General features: G+C 56.6%; 1 protein-coding gene across 4 annotated transcripts in view; it reads left to right on the top strand.

The window, feature by feature from the left end:
• RCSD1 (RCSD domain containing 1) overlaps positions 1-23,110 on the top strand; it is a 60,587-nt gene that overhangs the window by 35,121 nt on the left and 2,356 nt on the right. Inside the window, exons 2-7 of one of the 4 annotated variants that reach the window (XM_036897618.2) lie at positions 6,479-6,580; positions 7,665-7,754; positions 11,389-11,460; positions 14,835-15,038; positions 17,063-17,737; positions 21,143-22,094. In XM_036897618.2, coding sequence (XP_036753513.2) covers positions 6,479-6,580; positions 7,665-7,754; positions 11,389-11,460; positions 14,835-15,038; positions 17,063-17,737; positions 21,143-21,925 — 1,926 coding nt within the window. In that variant the 3' untranslated portion in view covers positions 21,926-22,094. Of the gene's footprint in view, positions 1-6,478; positions 6,581-7,664; positions 7,755-11,388; positions 11,461-14,834; positions 15,039-17,062; positions 17,738-18,336; positions 18,403-20,309; positions 20,664-21,142; positions 22,095-23,110 lie in introns of those variants that run through there. The other 3 variants (XM_036897968.2, XM_036897797.2, XM_036897893.2) reach the window with 3 other exon arrangements.

Genomic DNA, 23,110 nt, shown 5'->3' with positions numbered 1-23,110 from the left:
TCACAGAGCTAATAAAGGCAGAGCCAGGATTTGAACCCAGGAAGTCTGGCTCAAAGCCTAAGCTTTGTGCTCTGTAGAGCTTTATGCACTGTGCAGTCTTCCCAGGACACACAAAGCTACTTCTGAATCTTGTGGGGACCCTGGGGATATTGGCCACTTCCTGGTGTCCATGGACGAAGGATGGTCAGCCTCCAGGAAACAGGCCGGGGTTGCATGTCGGGTTGCAGCAAAGGCTGATGTATATTAATAATTTCATTTACAAATGAGGAAACTGAGGCTCAGGTCCACACCCAACATACAGCCCAGGGCTGCCTCTAAATTGTTCTTTCCAGTTCTGTCGTACTGTCCCCGAGCATCCCCAACTCCACCAGACTCAAAGTGATTTTTTTCCTTATGCTTGTACAACAGTTGACAGGTTTTATAGAGAAATTTCATACATGTTATCTCCCAAAGCACACCTGTAAGACCCCATCACTCTAATGACAATTTAGAATGAGCATCTCCCTCCCATTTGTCTGTCGTCCCTGGAAAAGCACCAGACACTGAGCCCACCTCTGCGGCCTCCACGCGGCCTGCCAGCCACCTGGATGCCCGGCACCTGCGCTGCGGGCTGCACTGATCCTAAGCGGGCAGGCTGTGGCCCTGGCAGAGAGCTGTCAAACCCTGTCCTGAGAGACAATGGGAAGCCCAGAGGCGCTCAGGAGGGTCCCGCTTCTGGCTGGGTCCCTGGGTCCCTTGTGAAAGCACAGTGCCTTACCTGGGTCTTCCCTGGGGAGGAATCTGAGGCCAAGGCCCTGACGTTGTCACAGACGTAGAGCCTACAAGGGCCTAATAGAGGCTATTTGGGACTTTTTGGGTCTTACGGAAATATTTGATCAGTACCCAGGTGCACTGGTTTCTACGGCCCCTCCTTATCTGGCTGCTGTCTCTGCTCCTTCACTTCCCCTCTACGTCCACCTCCCCCACAAAGGCCTGCTCCCTCCCCGGGCCATCACTGTCACCCCAGAAGCTTCCACGGTGTGGGCGGATGCTCGAGGAAGGACGAGTAGATGGCCCAACGGCGCGGGTGGACAGCACAGGGTTTTCTTTCTGGCGGCATTCCGGGACTTCTCCCCCTCGGTCACCCTCTGCCGCCCAAGCCAAGGAAATCTGACGCCGGCTCCTCCAGACGAGGCTCCCATTGGAAGCAGGGGAGTGGCACTCGCTCACCTTTGAGCGTGAAGGCCAGCCCGGCGCCGATCCCGAGGGCACCCAGGGTTCCTCTTTGGGCTGCTTCTCTATCCTATGCCACCTGTCCTGTGATTTTACCCAGTCCTGTGTCTTAGCGTGCCATCCCTCGCTAGCCACTCTCAGAGCCGTGTTCCCTACCTGGGTGCCTCTGAACTCCAGGCTGGGGGTATATTCACTCCCTCCACTGCATCTCCACTTGATGTCGAATGGGCATTTGGAACTTTCACAACCAAGAAAGAACTACTCACTCTCACCTCCCTCCACCAACGCCCCCAACAAGCCTTCCCAACCAGGAAAAACCCTGCAGACAGACTGCTGTCCGTGGGAAGCACGCAGAGTCACCCGTGACCGCCCGCCTTCCCTAACGCCCAGTGCAGCGGTAATGCCCAGCCCACCGCCAGCCCCCTTTCTCCCCATCTGCGGCTGAAGCCTGGGGCCCACGGGGTCCCTGCCTCCACTCTTGTCCATCCTCCATGGACGGCCTCCCGACATCACATCCCGCCAGGGAACCCTCCAAATGATACTCCAGTCACTCGGGATAAAATACGAATAGCTTGCCCGGGTCCCCAAGTCAGCACGTGGTGGGCCCGGAACCACCTCTGGCCCTCCCCCTCGCCTTCTGTCTCCTGTGCACACATGCCCCTAGGCCTGTCAACCCCTCTGTGCTTCTGCCCAGAACAGTTTCCTGCCATCTTTTCCCCAACTGAGATGACCCCTCCCTGGGGATGTCGTCCCACAGCCCCACAGATAAAAGATACTTCACCTTTTTCTTAGGCTTGGACAAGCTGTCTTACTTGGTTACCGCGGTTTAGGTTCATTGTTTGCCTCCCTTGCTGGAATGGCACCTCCTAAAGGGCAACTATGCCTTGTTCACTGTCACACCCCAGGGTCTAGAGCAGTAAATGTTATTGGTAAGAGAATAAGATGCTGATGCCTGAGGAAGGCGCTCTCCCGGGAAAGGTCTTGAGCTAAGGGAGCAGCACATTGTTCTGGAAAGAGCTAGAACTTTGGAATCCAGGTAACGCCGGCACCTCCTAATTTGAATGCAAGTAACTTAGCAAGTGTGGCCAATTCCTCTTCTAGAAGAGGTGTTGTGAGAATTATAGAAAGTGCATTAGGGGCTGTAAGGATAGTGCCCCCCCCCCCACCCCCCACCAGCAGCTGCTCTATGCAGGTGGGTCAGATGGGCCTACCTGGCTCCCAGCCCTGCGGTTTCCACTATCCTGGATGGTAGTGGCTGATTGTTGGGATGAACTGCAAAGTCAGTGAAAGGTAAGTGTGTAAAAGAAGACTCTAGAACATTGTCACATCCCAGAGAGACTGCCTGTTGATCCTTTTGAAATGACTGTTTAATAAGGTGGTGTTGGAAGGGTGAGCACCTTACATGATGGTCTTAGGACCCATCGTGGTTCTGGAAGAGCAGAGAAGCAAGCATACCTGTACTTTTGAGGCTCTGGGTTGTCCGGCCTGTTTCTGGTGATCAGGAGAATCTTCCTGTAGCCAAGGGCAGGGCTTCTTCAGACCCCAGGCAGAACCCTCTCCGTGCTTCTGCTCCCAAGCTGGAGGTGAGGAGGCCTCCCCAGGGACCAAAGACTGTTAAGTACTTAGCTCTTGGACTGAGGAGGAGGATGGAAATATAAGGGTGGCGCCAGGGAGGTAGGCAGAGCCCAGTGGGGCCGGACACAAAGACTCCACTCTGCGGATGGTCAACAGTGTCCGGAATGTATTTCCTCAGCTTGGCGACAGCGTGGGGGAAGCTGCCTGCTATCCAGACACAGGGGCCCTCAGTTCTCAGGAGAACGTCCCATGGAATGGAAAGCAAACACCAGAGGTGATTTTCTTTTGGCCTCAGCAGTCAGACAGGAACCACAGGAGTGGTTTCCAAGCTGGCTGGCAGAGCCAGGCCGGAATGGCAACGGGGAGGGCTCAGTAAGCACCGTCTGGGCTTAGGAAGATAGGTAGAGGCCTGCAATCATAAAGACGAGGGTCAACCAAAGCAGGATGCAAAGGAAAATGAGTCCAGAAGACAGATTTAAGACATGGCTATTGGTCCAAGAAGACAGGATGAGCTGAGGTTAAAACAGTGCTCAAGACCCTGACGGGGTGCGGGCAGGGCAGGGTGGGACCTGCTGGGGGCGTGGTCCAGGGGGAGGTGGGGAGTGACTCTGGGAGCGGGTGCCCAGGCCCTGCCAGGCCGGGTTGGGGTGGGTGGGGAAGAAAGCAGCCTTCAATGAGGACCTCTTATGTTCCAGGCTCTGTGTTAAATACTGTACGGACATCCTAGCAACAGACGAAAGGTCACTTAGAGGGGGGCTGAGGGCACCCAGGGAAGTCGGGGACCCTGACATCCTCCTCAGAACTAGAAAACAGAGGAAGAGCAGGGTCTTAGCAGGACAGCTTCCTGGGGGACAGAGCTACTGCTAGTCTCTCCGCAGGGCTGAAGTGGGTGCCGGTGAACTGCTGCAGGAGGTTAGCAGTTGTACCAATAGAATTTCAAGACAGAAATCCAGGCAAAGCCTCACACAAGCTGAGCCACTAGCCCCTGTCCATCCCTGAGGCCATGCTTCTTCCATTGCACCTGTGCAACCCAGCGGCTAATAATAACTTCACTGTTTGCACAGGCAAACCTCAGAGATGCTCCGGGTCTGGTTCCAGACCACTGCAATTCAGCAAGTGTCACAATAAAGAAATCCTATGAATTTTTTGGTCTCCCAGTGCATATACAAACTAGGTTTACTGTACTGAAGTCCATTAAGTTGCGATAGCATGATGTCTAAAAAAAAGTACATACCTTAATTCAAAAATACGTTTTGCTAAAAAATGCTAGCCATCGTCTGAGCTCAGAGAGTCATAATCACTGATCACAGATCACCCATAGCAACCATGATAATAATGAAGGTTTGAAACATGAGAATTACCAAAATGTGACACAGAGGCACAAAGCGAGCAAATGCAGTTGGAAAAGTGGTGCCCAAAAATGCTTGACTCAGGGTTGCCACAAACCTTCAGTGGGGAGCAGAGCATGACTCAGTGAGGCACAATGAACCGAGATGGGCCTGTACATACTTTACAGCTTTCGAAGCACCTTCACAAATTATGCTGCTTAACTGATATACATCGCTGGATCGTCAGGCACTGGAGACAGATGTTTCGCAGATTATTCTGTCTGGCTTCTCCTGTGTGACTCTGGCTAAGTTACTTGCCCTCTCTGGGCTTCAGTGTGACCAACTGGGAGAGGGCAATACTCAGTCAGTGTCCCACAACATAGAATGAGAAGCTTCTGGAGAGGGGCTGGTGGTGAGTGGACTCGCTAGGCTTCAGCAGGCGTTGGCAACCTTAGAAAATCCATCCACTGGGCTCCAGGTAAACAAACTCAGATGTACAGTGATCTCCCCGCAACCCAGCCATTAAGCTCGCCATGCTTCCAGGACTCATAATCGTCTGGCTTCTGAGCCCCGTGCCAAGCCCAGTTCCGAGTCAGGGAAGTTGGGGAGGAGTATTTGATTCCTGTACAGCGAGCTCTATTTTTATCTGGAATGTATCTTCTGCACCACCAGCGATTGGCGCCTTGGGAGCCGGGGTAAATGCTCTGTCAGCAGGACCCGAGCCGTAAATAGCGTCGGAGGGAGACTGACCTGCTGTGGGGGCGGGAAGTCAGACAGATGGACAGGACAGGCCCAGGGGCTCCATCCCCGCAGTGCCCCTGGAGCCTCGTTGTCCCAGGGCCATGGTGTTTGCTCTGTTCACCCTGACACTCCAGGTGTGGAAGTCTGACAGGTGTGGGTGCCCCAGCTGTGCGCACAGGCCCATGGCCCCCATAATCGGTCTTCTTCATAAAGCTTTGCCCCCGTGTACTTAACTTAGCCAGAGCTTAGTGGGGGCGGGGGACTGCCCCCTGCTCCAGGGGCGGCAATCAGTGTGGCCAGTGACACTTTGAGGGGAGCACCCAGATTGGAGAGCTTGGAGACACTTTCAGCACAAAAAGGAGAGTCTAGGAAGTGTGTGTGTGCATGCATGTGCACATGTATGTGTGTGTGTGTGCATGTGCACACATGTGTGTTGCGTGCATGGGGCCAGCTTGCAGCTGGAGGGGAGCATACCTTGTCCTGGTGTCCATGAGCCCTGGAGAGATGAGATGGGCCTTCTCAGGCAAGCTGCTGCCCAGCCCCTCCCAGCTGCAGGCTAAACTGAAGAGAGGTCGTAGTGGGGGGAGTTTACAGTCTGTGTAAGAAATGCCATCATTTCGGTTTCGATAAACAGAAGCCTAATGTCTCTGGGACTGGACATTTAAAAACATGACTAAAACCAGGTGTGTGACCAGGCGGAAGTGAGGTGGCCATTCACAGCCCTCGCTGACTCACCCTGTGTCTGGGTGACAGCGTGTCGGACAGGCGCTGTCCAGGCTCACCGTGGCGCATTCAGGGGGCCTGAAGGCACCTGTCAGAGAGGGCGGCCCTGTAGTGGGTGGCACACATGCTGGCAGAGGGCAGGCAGGGACAGGCTCGCGACCCTGACCACCTTCCCAGTGCCTCCTTCAGTAGAAAGGAGCGGGCGTGGGGGGTGGGGTCAGGAGATGGTCTCAGCAAGGACTCTCTGGAGGCCAGTCAGGTGACGCGCAGATGCCCAAGCTGCCTCAGGGGGCTCTCGGACGACCTGGTGCCCACGGTAAGGGCAGCCCCTCCAGAGTGCTTGTGCCGGGCCAGGCCTTGTCCCTGCACTTTGGAAATAGAGTAAAGGCTCCATTACGTGGGGAAGACAGGACTCACATCCGTGCTGGAAGTTCAGCAAAGGGCATTTGCTCCCCGTGTCATACCCATGAAGGTCTCTCTCCAGGGCATGTTTCCAGCCCCATTTTTCTAAGGCTGTCGGACCGCGGGAAGGAGACTCCTAGGCTGTCACTGATCACCCACCCCCTTTCAGCCCGGGCGTTCGTAATGGGGGACTCAGGCTCTGTAACAGCCTCCCTGGTCCCTGGGCACCCCTCCAAGACGGGGCCCAGCTTTATTCCCCTCCAGAGCCCCACAGCCACGCCCAGGGCTGAGCACATTGTAAATATTCACGGAGGTGGCTGCCCAACGGTTTTAAAAATCTTTGAATGCAGGAGCCAGTTGCAAATTCCATTAAAAACCTCCTTGTCGGGCATCACTGGTGGCTGCAAACAAGAGCTTTGTGGGGCGCCTGGCGGGGACCCTGAGAAGAACTGGGTGAATGCTGGCTGCTTGACATTTGCTTCCCCTTGGTTTGCTAGGAAAGGCCGGCAGACCCCAACACCAGCGTGGACAACTCAGCGTCCCCTTCGGTGGCCCAGCTGGCTGGGCGGTTCAGGGAGCAGGCAGCTGCTGCAAAAGAGGTGAGTCAGGCAGCCCCTCTTCTGCGAGGAGGGGGCCGGAGGAAGGAGAAGTCTGGGTCCGGCTCAGAGGGGAGGGAGGGCAGAGGCTTGGTAATTACCAAATTAGGAAGAGAACCAGAGAGGGGTCCGCCCGACTGTGAGGAATGTCACCCTGCCGCAGGCCGTGCAGGGTCCTTCCAGACCAGGGGGAGGCTTACGCTCTGCGGGGCACGGGGTAGGGGGGAGACCCAGGGCAGAGTGCAGGAAGGATGTGGTCCGAGTCATGTCCACCTTGACCACCCACTGAGAGGGACCAGGCCTCGCACAGCTGTGCCCGGCCAGACTGGTTCAGAATGGAAAGGACGCGAGCAGGGCTCCTGCCCCAGAGCCCAGGAGTCAGGAGGAGGGGAACGTGGGGGCGATTCCGACTGAGAAGGCAGAGGCCTCGAGGGACGTGCACTCAGCCAGAGGTCAGCGGTCAGGAAGGACAGGGAACCAGGGACCGGAGGAGGCCTTCCAGAGAGAACAGTGGGCACAACAGTGCAGCCACCCCAGGGCTGCTGAGCTGCATTTCCTTGAGGTCCACAGCAGGAAGAGCCCCTGGGCAGTGAAATGAGACCAGGGCACCCCAGGTGGGGGGAGGCTTTTCCAGGCCACTGGGGCCTGAGCGCAGTGTCTGCTCTCCTAAGCGCGTTATTTTGGGCTTTTGTTTTCTCATCTGCAAAACTGGTCCACAGTTTCTAGACGGGACGGGAATGTCATAAGGGGTGAAGAATTGGGATGGATGGGCAGAGCATGGAAGCTGGGCGTGTCACCCTGAGGTGTTCTGGGCCAGTGAATCTCAGGTGAAGAGGGTACTTTCCCAGCAGGCAGGGCCACGGCCTGAGAGCAGAGGCTCAAGTCAACACGGGGGACAGTGCGTTAGATTCAATGTATGCAGTTAACGGGCAGCCTCGAGATGTGCCGTGCCCCCTCCATCCTCTCCTCCTGCAGACACCCCCAAACATCCTGACACCACCTTCCCTCCTCCTCTTCCTCCCTGTTGCCTGATCAGAGCTCTCTCTCTCTCTTTCTCCCTGTGTGTCTGTCGGTCATCTCCCCCCAGACACCAGCCAGTAAGCCAGCGAGAAGGAAACCGCCCTGCTCCCTCCCCCTGTTCCCGCCCAAGGCAGAGCTGGGCCAGAATGGCGAGGAGGTAAGCGGGGCTGCCTTCGGCTCTGAGCAGATGTAGGGACCAATCGCCTCTTCTGAATGCTTTACTTTGAAAACTAGGCTACTTCCTTCTCTCTCTCCTCTGTGATTCACCAAGGCCAGGAGCCCTGCTTCCCAAGCCCGAGAGTCTCTGCAAAGAGCCGGGGCTGCGTCCGGGAGTCACAGGAGTTTGCTTTTCTCCCAGGTCTGTTTTCCGCCACCTTCCATGTGGAGAAGGTGCCTGGAAAGAGGGGCTACACTTAGAGAAGGCAGAACCGTAGTGGGAGACGGTCACGTGGTTCTGTGACAGCCCTGTAGAGACGGGCTATTGTTCTGGATGCTGGAAGGGACCCTGAGCACACAGGAGCCTCACGGCCTCGGATATAAATAGCCAGTGTTGACATAATAAAGGCTCTGGGCTCCGAGTCACAGAGTCACAGGTCACAGGCCAGGCCGTAGCCAGCAGCAGGTTCCTGGTGCATCCACTCACCTGTCCTTACTCACCGGACTGCAGCTGCAGGAATAACTTAGCACCCTATCCCAGCAGCTGGAGACCCTTCTGATGTCATGCTCCCTGCCAGGGATGAATTTGCATCCAGCCTGGGAAGCCAACCCTGGAGGAGACCAGGCCAGCCAAAGACAGTTCCCTTCCCAAATCCCACTACATCCACCCCTGTCCCCCCTTCCTTTTCGGGAACCAGCACCCCGACGAGAAACACTGGGTGCAGGTGTGGACTTGGACAAGCTATAGAGTGAGCATGCAGTTGGGGCGGAGCGGTGATTCTCAAGCCATGTTCCCCCGAGGCTTACCAGCAGAGGCCCATCAGCGGAGCAGAACTCATGGCTGCTCCGGGTCAAGGTGGGCGGGCAGGCAGCTAGAGCCCCATCTGCTGCCCCACACACCTAACACGGGGCTTCTTCTGGGACGAAACCCCCAGGGAGCAGTTTTGTAAACACTGAGGGTTTGCTGAGGCCTCTTCAAGTGCTGATACTACATTTCTGTGGCTCACGTGCTTCACAGGCTACGCTATGAGAAAATACATTAACAAGCTCTCCTTACAGAGGGTCGGCATCTCCTTGTGACCTCACCGTCCGGGCTTGGTGCCCATGCTGGGCAGCAGGCCTGGCCCATGGCATTGGGAGGCTGCCCCCCGGACCTGGCCTGGGCCCTGGAAAGTCCCTGCACCACACTGAGCCTGCTTTCTTACTTGCAAAATGGGACACAGACACTAGCCAGACAGATGATGGGGGCTGGACAGGGACATTTCATTCCCTGGAATAAAAGCAAAATGAGTCAGGTTAGTTCAGTGGCTCTGGGAGAAATAAATCAGCAGGTTTCACCCGAGGGGCATGCCGGGCAGTTAAGTAGCATATGCCAGCCAGGGGCTGGGCGAAGAGAGGGGTGCATCTCAGAGGCGCAGTCCTGCCCGGAGTGACAGGCTGCTTACAAGTAGGAAAGACATTATTTCCAGGATCTATGACTTTATCACCTTTTAAAATTCACATAGAAATAATACGAAAAGCCAGCTTTGTCTGGCTGGGCTGTGCGGAGGCTGCTGCTGCCCACAGTCCCGGGCTCCCGCCTCACACCTGTAGGCGCCCTAGAGCCTGACACCGTGGGAGGCCTGACTCGAGGGTCCCTCTCTGGCTGCCCCTCTACCCCAGTGCACAGAGCAGGAAAGGGTCTTCCCAGCCTTCTTCCTCGCTGTGCCCACCCTATGCCTGCTTGGGCCTGAGACAGCGGGGTCGTCCCGCACTTACTGCTTCCTGGAGGATCCAGCCAAAGGGTGTTCCGAATAGCCGCACAGCCTGCTTCATCTGCCCAGAGAAGGGCTGAGAAGCAGCCCCATCTGAAAAGACGCTGCAGGAATGTCTATATGGACATACGTATGTGCACAGACATGTGAGGCGGGGTTTTCTCCTCTGCCTGGAGCACCAGCCCAAGCCTGGAGGCGCTTGTTAAAACCTCAGGGGAGATGCTGCCACCTGCTGCCTCTCCCAGGAACTGCATCGCTGGCTACTTGGCTGCTTGGTGCCCTGCAAGTCAGTCAAATCAACACGGCTTTTGCGGAGCGCGAGCTGGTTCTTGCACAGCTGCGTGGCCGTGCTTATTGCATTTCCACTCTCTTCAGAAGACGGTGGTCAGCTGGGGAAGAGAAGAGTTTATAGCATTACGTAACGTGAGCTTTGCCAGCAAACCTGCTGCAGTTTCTAAAACGGTATCTTCAGGAACCCTGGCTCATGTGGAAATTCTCTGTGAAGCGCAGCAGTTAAGGACAACTGAGCTTGGGCTGGAAGCTCTTTGTACTCACCATGGACAGAGGTTCCCAGAAAGATGCTCCAGGAATAGATTCAACAGTGTAAATCCGTGGAGACAGAGGCACCTCGGAGCTGGGGGGAGTCCTTAGACTCATTTGTACCACCTGCTGGGTCTTGGTTGAGAGGCCGAGGCCAGGACATCCATCTGCCCTGGGAAGCCAGAACTAGAAGGAGCCGGGAGGTGGGGGAGCAGGCTCCTGGGTCCAGCCAGCACCAGGACCAGGCCAGTGTCCCCCAGCAATGCCAGGCCTTGGAAAGGCCACAAGGAGACCAGCTGAGTATCTCCCTCCTCCCACCACTAAAATACAATCATCTTACTCAGTAAATACCTTGGAATGTTTCTAAGAAGCTGCTGGTATTCTTCTCATGTGATTCAGATCAATTTGTACATGGGGGTGGGAGGCAGGCAGCACACTTCAGGTCTCCAAACTATGGGAAAAATCTTTCTCTGCCTTGGTCTTTGTCTGACAGTGTGGAAGTCATCCTCTTCTCTTTCTCTTTCATCATCGTCATTGCTACCATCATGCCTACATAGCAAGGGCCATGTACCAATGGAACCAGACTCAAGTTATAAGGATTCTACACAAAACCAGAGGGAGCCCATCTTTTTAGATAAAGACAGACAAGATTCCTGACGCACATCACAAAAGTACCCCCAACTGTCAAAGCCTATGTATGGTTATTTGTATATATCAGCCACTGACTGCTTCTAGAGGGCAGGGCCTGTCAGCGTCACCTTTACACCCAACACGGTGTCTGCAATGTGTAGACAATATAGGTCTGCTCTGTCAAAATGAACAGTCAGTGTTTGAGAAAACGGTAATTTGTAAACAACGTGATGGGTGGGATTTTCCAAAGTATCATTAGTTCAAGGGGGTAGTTTTGGTAACACCCCTGGCAGGTTTCACTCCTGGTTTCCAGTCTCTTGTTCTGTTTGTGACACACAGAATGGGTTGTCATTTTGCCCCTTCGCTTTGAAATTCCCTCCAGTTGTCGGCTCACATTGTGGAAGGTCACTGGGTGAAGTTGCCCCCCTCAGATGCTGACTTGTCCCTCATAATGACGGTGAAGTCACTCTTCCCAGGCAGGAACCTCTTGGGTTTTTTATGTCTGTCCTACCTTCCCTGGCTCCCAGATCAGGCGGTCCTGCTGGTGTGGAGGTGGGGGAGCCCGAGCCAGCCTCCCCCAGGCTCCGCTGAGCTAAGTGGGCTACTGAGGCCCGGGGGAGGGTGGGGTTGGGGGGAAGCCGCCACTCCTGGGCTCCAGAACCCACCTCCCTTTAACCTCGCTCACCTGGTTGTTTTGGTCCATTTCTCTAGAAATCCCTGCCCAACGCGAGCCACCCCCCTAAAATCAAGGTGAAGAGCTCGCCCCTGATTGAGAAGCTGCAGGTAAGTGCAGGGGCTACTCTGCTCCCCGTGATCCCGCCCGCCTCTCAGCCAACATTTGCGGGGCTTTGGGTCTCTCACCTGAACAGCTGGCCTCTGCCAACCAGCTAGTGACCAGACTGTCCTGAAGGAGGAGGAACTCTGCCTGGGGGCAAAGGGCTGGAATTAGGACCAAGTGAAGCACAAGGTCGGGCAGTTAGCGCCCTGTGGTGGCTGGCGGGCATGGGGATGCCTCAAGAGTCTTTTGGGAAAAGGACATTACAGCACAAAAAATGCTCCAGGAATAGCCCAGTCCTCTCCCCCAGGGCCTGAGTGTGACCACAAACCTTTCCAGCCTTACTCAGGGATGAAACTCAGCTGCTAGACTTTGCACTGATGTGGCCAAAGTCATCATTTGGAAGCATTCTGCCCTACCTCTTTGCCAGTCACCTGTGCACCCAGCATGCCCACCACTGTGCACATGATGGGCTGGACTTCCTGGGAGCGTGAGTGAAGCATGAGATTCTCCACTTAGCTCACCGTCCTGTTGGGGAGAAAGACTTTCACACTTGATACCATAAAGACGTCTAGGAGGATAGATAGAGATCTGAGCCACGGGTAGTGACCCCACTCTGCTGCCCCAGACCAGCACCGACCTTGGCATCACGCAGGCTGCACGACTTTATTCCGGGGGCTGCCTCGCACATTGTGCCATGTGTAGCAGCATCCCGGTCCTACCCAAGAGATGCCAGCGGCAGTGGCAGTGAAAAATATCTCCAGACATTGCCAAGTGTCCCCTGAAGGCAAAATCAACCCCCACCACCCCAGGTGAGACTGACTGCTCTAGAATTTTAGCACAAGGAGAGAGTGAGGGGGCAGGAGGGATTAGTGAACGCTTTTGAAAGCCCTAGACCCTGAGTCAGTCCTTAGGGATCAGCGGCCAGAGAGGAGAGAGGAAGGTGCTGCTGGTGTGGAGCAGCAAGAGCTGCAGCACAGAGAAGGGGAGGCAGGACCTGGCTGGGTGGGGCCTGCAGGAGATGCTCCAGCCGTCCCAGCCAGGGGGCAGAGAGGCCCCCCGTGTCCCCCCAGCCAGGGGGCAGAGAGCCCCCCATGTCCCCCCAGCAGGGGGCAGAGAGGCCCCCCATGTCCCCCCAGCCAGGGGGCAGAGAGGCCCCCCGTGTCCCTCCAGCCAGGGGGCAGAGAGGCTCCCCCATGTCCCCCCAGCCAGGGGGCAGAGAGGCTCCCCAGTGTCCCCCCAGCCAGGGAGCAGCGAGGCTCTCCTGTGCTGGGCCTTCCCCCCTGGACCCGACCAAAGAAGCCGGCTCACCACCTCTGCTCCGGAGCCGTTCGTAGTGGCGTGTCAAGACAGGCAGGCACAGCCTCGGCAGTTGGCAGCTCCGGGGGAGCCCAGGAGTTTGCACCCCAGCCCAGTTTCTGAAATCAGGCATCTCTGGGTTCTGGCCATGAGCCTGCCCTGCAGAGGGTGGGCAGAGTCCCCCATGAAGCTCATACTGGGGAGCCCTGATTGTACCCCAGCTGCAGGGGGGGAGTGGGGCTGCCTGTCACTCTCAGAGGCTGCTCTGGGATCATAAGGAGCCCCAGACCTCAGACATCCCTCCTCAGAGGCCCGGGCCCTCTACCTGTGCCTCCCTACAGCCCCCAACAGCCCTCAGCCAAGTGGCAGAGACAGTCCCCCAATGCCCTGCACCTACAGCCATGTCTCAGCCCCCTTCCCATCACTAGTGAGCCTCGCTGGGAAACTCGGGTTTGATCTCGGATCGTCCCATCTCATCAAGAATGTCAGTGACAGCCCAGCAGTGTGGTCGAACCCTATAAGAGCCCACTTTGTGGGGAATATGTGGGGGAGAGAACGAGGCCATGCTTCCCCAGCTGGATTTTCCCTCTAACTGTTCCATTAGGTGACTCATGAGTTGTGCTTTCTCTTCTATACAGTGGCCCATAACCCAAAGTTCGAGTTTCCTGGGCCTAGCGAGATCCCTCATATTCAGACCAAGTTCCCAGCTTGAAGCCAAGAGAGAGGGCGCCCGCCTTTAATGCCCAGTTCAAGTGCCCTCTGCTGCGCGGCCCTCTGAGCCATCCCAGCACATCAGCTCCACGGCCTCTGTGGTCCAAACCCATCTCCTGGGCTCACAGTGTTGCTATTCAACTTTTAGATTTTTAATTTTTACCCTGACTCAGTCTTGTCTGTAAGTTCTTTCTTAAAACCACAACAGAAATACTAATGCCTTCCTAAACATGCCTAACACTCTGTAGTCTGCAGGTCCTCGAGTGCCCCTAGGTGCCCAGGACGGGAGCCTAGGCGTAGAGGGTGTGAGTGGGGGCTCTGCGTTAGGTGGTGGCAGGACAACGAAACAGGGACCAGGTCATAAAAGCCTCTGGAGGCCAGGCTAAATAGTCTGGACAAATAAAGAATCCAAGACTCAGAAAGGCTCTTGGGCTCACTGAAGGTCACACAGCTTTTAACTGAAAGATCCAGTATGTGGACTCAAGTGTGTCAGGGCGCAGAGCCCACGGCCTTTCCGCAGCACCGTCCACCCCTCAAGCCCAGTCCCTCGCCTATGAGGCTCTGCATTGTCTGTTCTGGTCTGGGGGACATGCCGTGGCGGCAGCAGCGTGGGAATACAGAGGGCGGCGGAGCAGCAAGAGTGCCCCCATGGCACTTAAGAGCACCTGGGCGCTCACCATTGGCTTCCCACCCTCGCCATTGACACCTTCCCACCACCACCACCGCCTCCCTGGCAACTGCTGGGCCTGGGACCGCCCTCCTCCTCCCCGAGCAAACATGACTGGCCTCTCCCCTCTGCCTGCCCCTGGGATTCCCTTTACCCTGGTGTCACCTGCACTGCTATACCCCGAGTGGGCGCAGGTGGCATCTGCTCGGCTGGCTCCTCGCAGCCTGCTGTGTCCCCGTCTGGTCATCTACTGAGAAGGCTTGAGGGACAAACAGGCCCAGCTTGGGTCCCAGGGCAGATTCCTTAGCTACCCTCCCCATGTGCAACGAGAACAGAACTGAACATGTAGATTTGCTGCAGAGGGAAAAACTGACGCAAAAGCTTCTAACAGGGCCTGACTCAGAGAGCCAGGTGCCTAAGGGGCTGGAGGCTATTTTGTTCTCTTAGTCTGCTCATTGAGACTCTTCAGGGCATGTTTGCTGGGTCCAATCAGCACTTTCTGGGCCTCCTGGAATGCAACCAGGGGCAAGCCTGGTAGCAGGAGCCGGGCTGCGTAGGCAGAGACCCAGGAGCGGACGTGATGTGACAATGGGTGATCAGTGGGAAGTGGTGGGAAAAGCCACTTCCAAGGCCAGGCAACAGGCTGCTGCAGCAACTTTCCTCCACTCCCTTCCCCGTTTAAAATGTCTCATTTTTTCTCAACAGGCCAATTTAGCCTTTGATCCGACAGCCCTGCTGCCTGGGGCCTCGCCCAAGAGCCCTGGACTCAAGGCCGGGGGGTCCCCGTTCCAGAGTCCGCCTTCTACGCCCAGCAGCCCCGGTGTGCGGTCTCGGGCCAGTGAGCCCGAGGAGGTGCCAGTCAGCTTTGACCAGCCTCCCGAAGGCAGCCACCTGCCCTGTTACAATAAGGTAGCGTCGGGTGTGTCTGGGAAACGTGCACAGAAGGTCCTGGATGGTTTTACCCTGATGTCCTGGGGCAGGGAGGGCACATGCGAGCGGTAGGCAGGGCTGGCTTTTAACAGAGGGGAAATTTCTTCTTTTGCAAGGTGACCCCTGATACAAGGTCTGTTGCCCTCTGCCGGGCCTCCATCTCATGTCCTCCCCTACGTCTGGGCCACTCACCCGAAAGGCAGGCTTGGGGGATGGAGCGCTCTCTCCTTGTGGAAAAAGAGGTGGAAGTTTAGGGCTGGTCTGAGCTGCACAGAGAATCATCAAAGGCTGAAAATGAAAACTGAAGGCCGGATCAGGGACTCGGCGTGAGGGCAGGGGTCACTGGAACTCCAGAGGCCCGTTTTGGCCTGAGGGGAGTCTCCTAAGTTCCAGTGTGCGCTCCGCTCATCCCTACCACAGCTTGCCCCGGTTAGGGAGACTCCGGGCTGCTCCCTGCCAAGAAGACGCACAGCGGGGCTGTTGCTGCAGTGCTGCCCTGACCCTAGTGTGGGCTTATCTCTCCTCGGATCCCGGGCCCTGCTAGGAGCCAGTGAGAACCAGAGACACGGTCCATGCAGGTTCCCAGTGAACTGGGCCAGAGCCAGGCAGGGGCAAGATTTCAGGGGTCTGGTGCCCAGGAGTGGCAAATGGAGGTGACTTTAGGATTACGGATGGGGAGTGCTTCCATCCGGGAATAAAAGGCCAGCTGTGTAGAAGCAGGTGCGGCCCAAGGAGATGCACTGGGTGAGGAGGAGATGGGTGAGGGGGCTGGAGCCTGCTGGCTGGGGAGTGTGGGGGTGCTCAGCCCAGCATGATGGAGAGACCCCTGATGGCAGAGAGGGACCCAGGGCAGAGCCTTGTCGCTGTAGGGTGTGGCAGGGAGGGAACACTGCCACCTGGTCGTGACACTGGGAACTTGAGCCTTCTGACGGCAGCAAGGAGGCAGGGGAAATCATTTCCGAGCCCCACTGGCCATGAGGGCTGGGCCCCGAGAGCCCGCAGTGCCAGCCTCCCCCGGGGAGGGAAGCCTTATAAAGCCACATGTTCATTGTAAACCTCTGACGTGGACCTGGGATTGACAAATAGCAAAATGTAAGTCTCAGGAAAATAAAAATTACAAAAGTAAGATTTAAGATTTCATTTCCATATACATTTTTAAAGGACACATCACTCACTTGAGTGACAAAGCAGAGCATCTGATATAAATGCTTCCATTCTGACAAAGTCCGGGGGGCTGAGGTGAGGCCTGATGCTAAGATTCACATGCTTCCCAGAGAGGAAATGAGTTTCAGGCCACTCTGCTGGGTGCTCCTAAGCGTGACCTTGGATAATGGTGGGCCTGGCTTCTAGGAAGGAAGGGAGCCTGGCTGCTCAGCCTTCCCAGGGTCAGCGAGCTGTTGGGGTCAGGGAGGGCCAAGCTGCGGAAAGGCCAAAGCTGGTCACAGCTGTCCAGCTCTGCACCCACGAGGTCCGGACCAGGGCTAGCCCGTCAGCAGACCGCTAACCTTCTTCTCCATCAAGTTCACCCTTGTCAAAGTATAATGTTCAAAATGTTAAAACATAACTCTTGCACAAAATAAAGATAGGTTTTATTCAACTCGTCAGTTTTTGAGGAAACTTCTAAGATGTTAAAGGTCATTCAACAAACGTTTGAGGAACTGGTTATTTATAGGTGATTTTTTTTTTAAGTTAGAACAAAACTTAAGTTCAACATCAAAGTGACTAATGTTTTACAGGGCAGTAAAATCATAGGTTATCTTTTTTCCTGGGCAGAAAGCATTTGTGTCTTCATGAGACAAAAATCCTCAGGTTATCATGTAACTTTACAGTCCCACCACGTCTAAGCTGGATGAATAACAAACGATGATGCGTTCTCCCAGGTCATCCGGTGGTCCGGGCCGGCTTGTGAGGCGGGGCTTTAGACTGACGTTGAAGGAATGTGCAGTAACCCCCGTGGCCTTCTTTACGGGTTGTGGATAATTTTCCTTAACGCTTTCTTCCAGGTGCGCACAAGGGGCTCGATAAAGAGGCGCCCTCCCTCCAGGCGATTCCGAAGGTCTCAGTCGGACTGTGGGGAGTCCGGAGATTTCAGAGCCTCAGAGTCATCCCAGGAGAATGGTGCCCAGGAAGAGAATGGGGATGAGGTGTTCCCACCCAAGAACAAGGCCCCAGGACCCCCTGCACCCAGTGAGGGGACCGTCGGGGAGGAAGTAGTGGGGAACCTGCGGTCCCTGGAGAAGACTCCTCTGAGGACGCCCAGCAGGACAGAGAAGCAGGAGGAGAAGGACAGGGCCACGGAGGAAGGCCTCGAGTGCAGGAAGGCTGAGAGATGGGGGGAGGAGGAGGCCACGGAGCCCCAGGCCGCCAGCCCAGAGGCAGAGAACGGGTGTGGGAGCCCCACGGAGGAGAAGCCCTCTGGGGAGCTGGCAGACAGGCCTGCGGAGAAGGAGGCAGGGAGAGCAGGGTGTGAAGAGGCTGAGCCCACACACAGGAGCTGGGACGCAGAGGGGCCCGAGGGGGAGGCCTCCCAGAGCACCCCTGGAGGAGTGGGGGATGACCACACCCCTAAGCAGGGGGACGGCGAGGAAAAGCAAGAGCACGGAACCCTTCCGGAGCCAGGCTGCAGCCACGGGAGCCACACCCAGCTGGAGACCAGCAGCGAGGTCCCCAGGGCAGAGGTAGGTGGCCAGGCTTGCCCACCAGAGGAGGGCAGGGCCGCGTCAGCATGCGCCCTTGTCACACACCCTGTCCCTTACGGTCCCATCGCAGATCAGCTCTGGGCAAAGGCCCTGGGCTGAGTCAGGCTGTCACGGATGGTGGGGACAGAGGACAAGAAAGGGAAGCCTGTCCCATGCCCTCTGTGGCTTCCCACTGCCTGGAGGCCTGGTGAGCTCACGGGTGCTAATGCAGTGACCCAGGCTGGGCACAGCCCAGGGACTGAGGTCCACCAACACCTCCTGAAAGCCAGCCGAAGCAGGGGCCTGGGCTCAGCTCACTGCTGCGGGGTTCAGAGATAAAAAGGGGGTGCAGCCTCCATAAAAACTCAGTCTGGCCCGGGAGACCTGCAGTCCTGGGGCTTGTCGAAGGCAGAATATGGCAGCGGGCAGCGTCTCCTCCTCCGAGGCCTGTAGCACAAGAGGAGGAGAGCAGGGGTGGGGGAGCTGCACGGGTCCGAGTTGGGCCTTTAAGACGACTTCTCTTTACAACATGCACGCCCAGGCCAGCCCTCCTCCCCTCTGGGCACTCACTGGCCCTTGCCCGTCCCCTCCCACCCCAGGAAGCCGGAACTGTACCCCCCTGCCCGCAGGAGCGGAGCCAGCCTGCCTAGGCTTGGAATTTGCATGAGAAAAGCTGGACATCCCCCGCCCACCCAGCCCCGGACCCGCAGACAGTCTCCCTCCAGTGGCCCCTCGTGTTTTCTTTAGCAGATCCACTCACTCACTCCCCCAGGCCACCACCAGTTCCTCCGGCTTCCACTTTTTCTGCCTTTCTAGTTCGTTTCTGTACAGCAACCAGCATTTTCGTTGTGTGCACGCGTGCGTCTGTGTGCACGTGTGTGTGCACACTGTGTGCATTTAGATAGTTTACTCATTGCTAAAATGACTCCCCTCCTGTGTTAGTTCCCCAGGACTGCTGTAACTACCACAAACTTGGTGGCTTCAAACAGTAGAAATGTATTTTCTCATAGCTCTGGAGGTCAGAACTCCAAAATCAAGGTGCCGCCCCCTGACTTCTGGCGGCTGCCAGCGACCTCTGGAATCCCTTCTGGCCTCTGCCAGCATCCATCCCAGGCTTGTAGGCACGTCCCTCTAATCTCTGCCTCTCTCGTCACGTGGTCTACCCCTGGGTCTGCGTGTCCCCAACTTCCCCTCTTTTCTTTTGTGAGACCACCTGTCATCAGATGTAGGATCCACCCTAAATCCAGAAGAATCTCACCTTGAGACCCTTAATTGCATTGGCAAAGATCCCATTTCCTAACAAGGTGACATTCAGAGGCACAGGGGCTAGGATGAGCCATACCTTTCGTGGGAACACAGCCCACTGCTCCTCCCCACCCTCTTTTTCCAGGGCTTCCCAATGCACCCAAAATAACATCCACACCTCTGTGAGGCCCTGCACGGGTGCCCGGCCCAGTTCTCCCTGAATCTCGCCCTCACTGCACCCCATCCGCACCCATGGCTCTTTTGTTCTTCAAATAGACCAGGCCCTTCCCTGCTCAGAGCTGTGTCCTAGTCCCCTCCTCCGAGTCGTCCTGTGGCCACTTCCTAGCCATCCTTCAGGTCTCAGCTCAAGAGCACCCTCCTCACTTAGGCCTGTCTTGCCCACTCATCTGAAAGGAGGCCACCCCACCCCTCAGTTACCCACTCCCACCATTCTCCTTTATCATCACTGTATTCATCAGTATTTGAAATTCTCTGTTTATTTCCTTATCGTCTCTCTCTCTCTCTCTACTCTTTTTTATCCTCACTGCATCCTCAACACCTGCTACAGGACATGGAACATTGCAGGTCCTTAAAAATGTATTTATTAAGTGAATGAATGTATTTTAAAAGAAAAGAGAAAATGGCTTGTTCCAAAAGAAATAATCTCTAATGATCCAACCAGATATAAGAGGGGTCAATGTGTTTAGGGTGGGGGCGGCCCACCGGGGACCCTCACATCATTCCTACTCAAACTAGTTGGAGGGGAGAAAGTGTGAGTCCCAAAGACTCGTGAGGGATGCCTAAGACCCCTCTGGGTGGGTTGTTAGGCAAAGATGCTTCCGGTGTCCTCAGCACCCTCCACCCCAAATGAGCAATCTGATCCTGTGAGCGCAGAGATCACGGCCAGGTACCCAGAAGGCAAGCACACGTCCGGCGTCCTTGCCCCTCTGAGGCTGTAGCCCCTGAGCCCATGTAGTCACTTGCCAGTGGTTCCCTGCTCCTCTCTCCAGGCTTGGAGGCGCCTGCCTTGCCCAACTTCCCTTCTCCCTGGCAGCAAGTTCTGGTCCTGATGCTGAAGGGTTAAGAGGTCACCTTGGTTGGAAGGCTTCAGGAGGGTCTCAGGTAGAAGGCGTCCTGCAGGAAGTCCAGGAGGTTTGGGGCAGGCTTAGGGGAAATCTCCCGAGCCTTACCACTTCCACGTCCCTGCCCCAGTGTGGGCGTGAGAGACGCCTCGCACCCACCCTCCGGAGGCTCTTCACCAGAATGGGAAGCCCAGTGGGGCAAAGAGCTGCTCTACCTGCACCCTTTCCACACGTCTCCCTCTTAGGATCCATCACCAAGATGCAAAACCTGAACACCCTCAGCCCGAGCCCCTGGATTTAGAGAGGAAGAAACTGAGGCTCTGAGAGGGGATGGGAGTCATCCAAGGTCACGGAGCTCAAGGTGAGACTTGAGCTCCAGTCACAGAATAAAGTGCCACACACCGTGCCTCTCACATGCGCAGAATGTACTAGATCTGCAGGGCGGCCGTGCCTCCCACCCTCTTGGCCCTCTCAAACCTGGTAAGGTTGGAACCCGAATGCCCCCAGCAGGGGCGAGAAGGCCTTCTCCACGGAGAGCACCTAGGAAGCACGCTGGCCGCTGCGCCAAGGGCTTCCAGCTCCCCCCATCTGGGCCAGCTCTCTGGGACCCACCAGAGGCAGCGCTGACCAGCTTGCAGCCCCGGGACCCACCCCCGTCTCGTCCAGGCTGCATCTTCCTTCTCACCAAGCACCAGTCATCCTGGCACCCCAGGGGCTGCCAGGGGCTTGGGGCTGGGAAGGACAGAGGGATAAACAGATAACAGACAAGTCAGCCAAACAAACAAATGACAAGAGGGTACAAGGAGAGCAGGGCAGCGGAATAGATGCGTTCTGCCTGGGGACAGCAGCGCTGTGCCAAGTGCAAAGGGTGAGGGATTCGTCCTTTAAGAGAGGGCGGGGGGTTCCATCAGTCGGCCAAAGGCCTCCCACGTGTGAAAGCAGTACAGGGCTAACTTCCTACTATGTTGCCTTCCGCACGTGTTTTAACATTTCCTGCTTAAAGAATGAGCCGCCCTGGGGATTTCGGTCAAGGGACAGGTTGGCCGTCAAATCACAGCATGCGGGGCTCTGTCTACAGGAAAAGCAGCCCGGGAGAGAGGGCCCTGAACAACATGGATCTCTGACCCCGGCAGTAGATGGAGCGGGTGTTCCCCACGCTCACCGCGTGCCCAGGACCGCGGAGGCTCCAGGGACAGCTCAGCTGGTGGGGTGGCCCAGGTGCTTGGACGTCCCACGCCAGATGGCGTCGCCTCGTAGGAAGGGCCGACTTCTTGACTGTCTTGTTCCTTGGCTCTTCCGAGCCTTGATCCCGCGGCATCTGACCCGAGGCGCCTCTCCGGGATGCCGTCCCTTGGGCCGCCACCTTTGCAGCTCTGCGTCTGCCCGGCCCTCCATCTCCTCCCTCTGGGCCAACAGGGCGCGTCCCGGACACCCGGTTCCTGGCCTTTGCCCTCTGTGGATTCTCTGGGTCATACTCGCCTGCACTCCTACCCCAACCCCTCCCTTAGCCTCCGAACCACCCTTCACTCAAATCCCTGCCCCCCAGGACCTCGGGGACCTTGCCCACCGCCCGCCACCTAAGTGCTGTCCTACCCCCTATGCCCCCTCTCCCTGGGGATGCTCTGTATTAACCCCCAAACTGTCACACCCACACCCGCCTTCTTTGCCAAAACTGTGTCATTGGCGGAATTCACAGAACCCTGCTGCCTGGATCTATTACCAACTCTTGCCAGCCCTGCTGACCACCCCCATCATGGCTGCCTGGACACCCGCTCACCGTCCATCATCTTGTCCCCACCCACACTCCTCACACTCACGCCCTCGGCCTCCCCGGCTCTGCACACACTCGCCTCCTGTTTGAGGAAGAGCAGTTTGCCGCCCACCTCTACTCCCAAAGCGTCGCGGCCCCTCTTCCCAGAAACCCGAGGAGAGGCCCCTCGTCCTTGACAAGACGGCCCCCGTGTCACCTGTGCTCTGGGCCACCCCCCTACCACTTTCTGAACATTTTTGCAGGACATTTGAGGAGCGTGTGTGAGTTTTAACTGAGGGGTCAGATTAAGAATTTCCCACTGGGTTACTGGTCAGCACGGCTGGCTCCTCGCCAGCCCATGTCTTCTGCTGACAAACGCGCTGGGTTCCCTCTCACCACTCTGCCCCCGCCCACCCGCACAGCCCTCCTCTGTCTTCCCTCCTGATCTCGCTCTTACCAATGGTTTCGATGCCCCCCCAGCCACCAAAGGCTGGTCACATCTCGGGTCTCTTCACCCTGTGCATTAGCACCAAATTCACCTTCCTGAACATGCCCTCTTCAGTGGCTACCTTCCCATCCAAAACCCCCTGGTCCTGGAGAAGCAAGTTCACTCTACTTGGCATGCTGGACACAGCGTCCATGACCTCTGCGCCTCCCCGAAGCTGGGCCTAGCCAGGCGACACCACCCGCCCCTTCCCGGTCACAACACACACCCTTACCCACTCCCGCCATCTCTTGCACCAGAAACACTTGCACCCCCAGAGACAGCTCTCAGCCGTCCCGGCCCCAGCCCTCCCTGACTGCCCCCGTGATGAAAGCCCCTGGCGGCTTGCACACCTCCTCACACCCAGTGTGATCCACTAGGGTGGCCCGCGTCACATGCCGCTGGGCACCACGAATCCGTTTGTAAATGTCTGTGTTTCCCACAGAGAACTGATGGGGACTGGGCCTGGGGAGCTCCTAGCACAAGGAGCTGGAAGTGCTACTTTGAATAAACACTGGATCCATAGCTATTTTCCTGCCCTTTTAGCTCAAGCACCAGCCTTTTATTTGGAATTCTTTCTATTCTTTCTCCATTTTCATGCCACCAGCGATGCCTGAGCAGTGCACCAGGAAGAAATTGAGAGGGAGTGTGCTAGTGGGTAAGGAGCTAGGGCAGGGGGACAGGGGAAGCCAGGCTCAAAGAAGACAGTGCCACCTTGGAGCTGGGGGCTCAGCTCTGTCCCTGAGTTTAAATCTTGACTTGACACTTAGTAGCTGTGTGACTGAGGACCAGTCACGCTGCCTCTCTGTGCC

Source organism: Manis pentadactyla, chromosome 19, assembly GCF_030020395.1.
Source record: "Manis pentadactyla isolate mManPen7 chromosome 19, mManPen7.hap1, whole genome shotgun sequence".
In the NCBI taxonomy this organism is placed as follows: domain Eukaryota; kingdom Metazoa; phylum Chordata; class Mammalia; order Pholidota; family Manidae; genus Manis; species Manis pentadactyla.
Note: the sequence above shows the minus strand (reverse complement) of the source record. Positions and strands in the feature narration are given on the sequence as shown.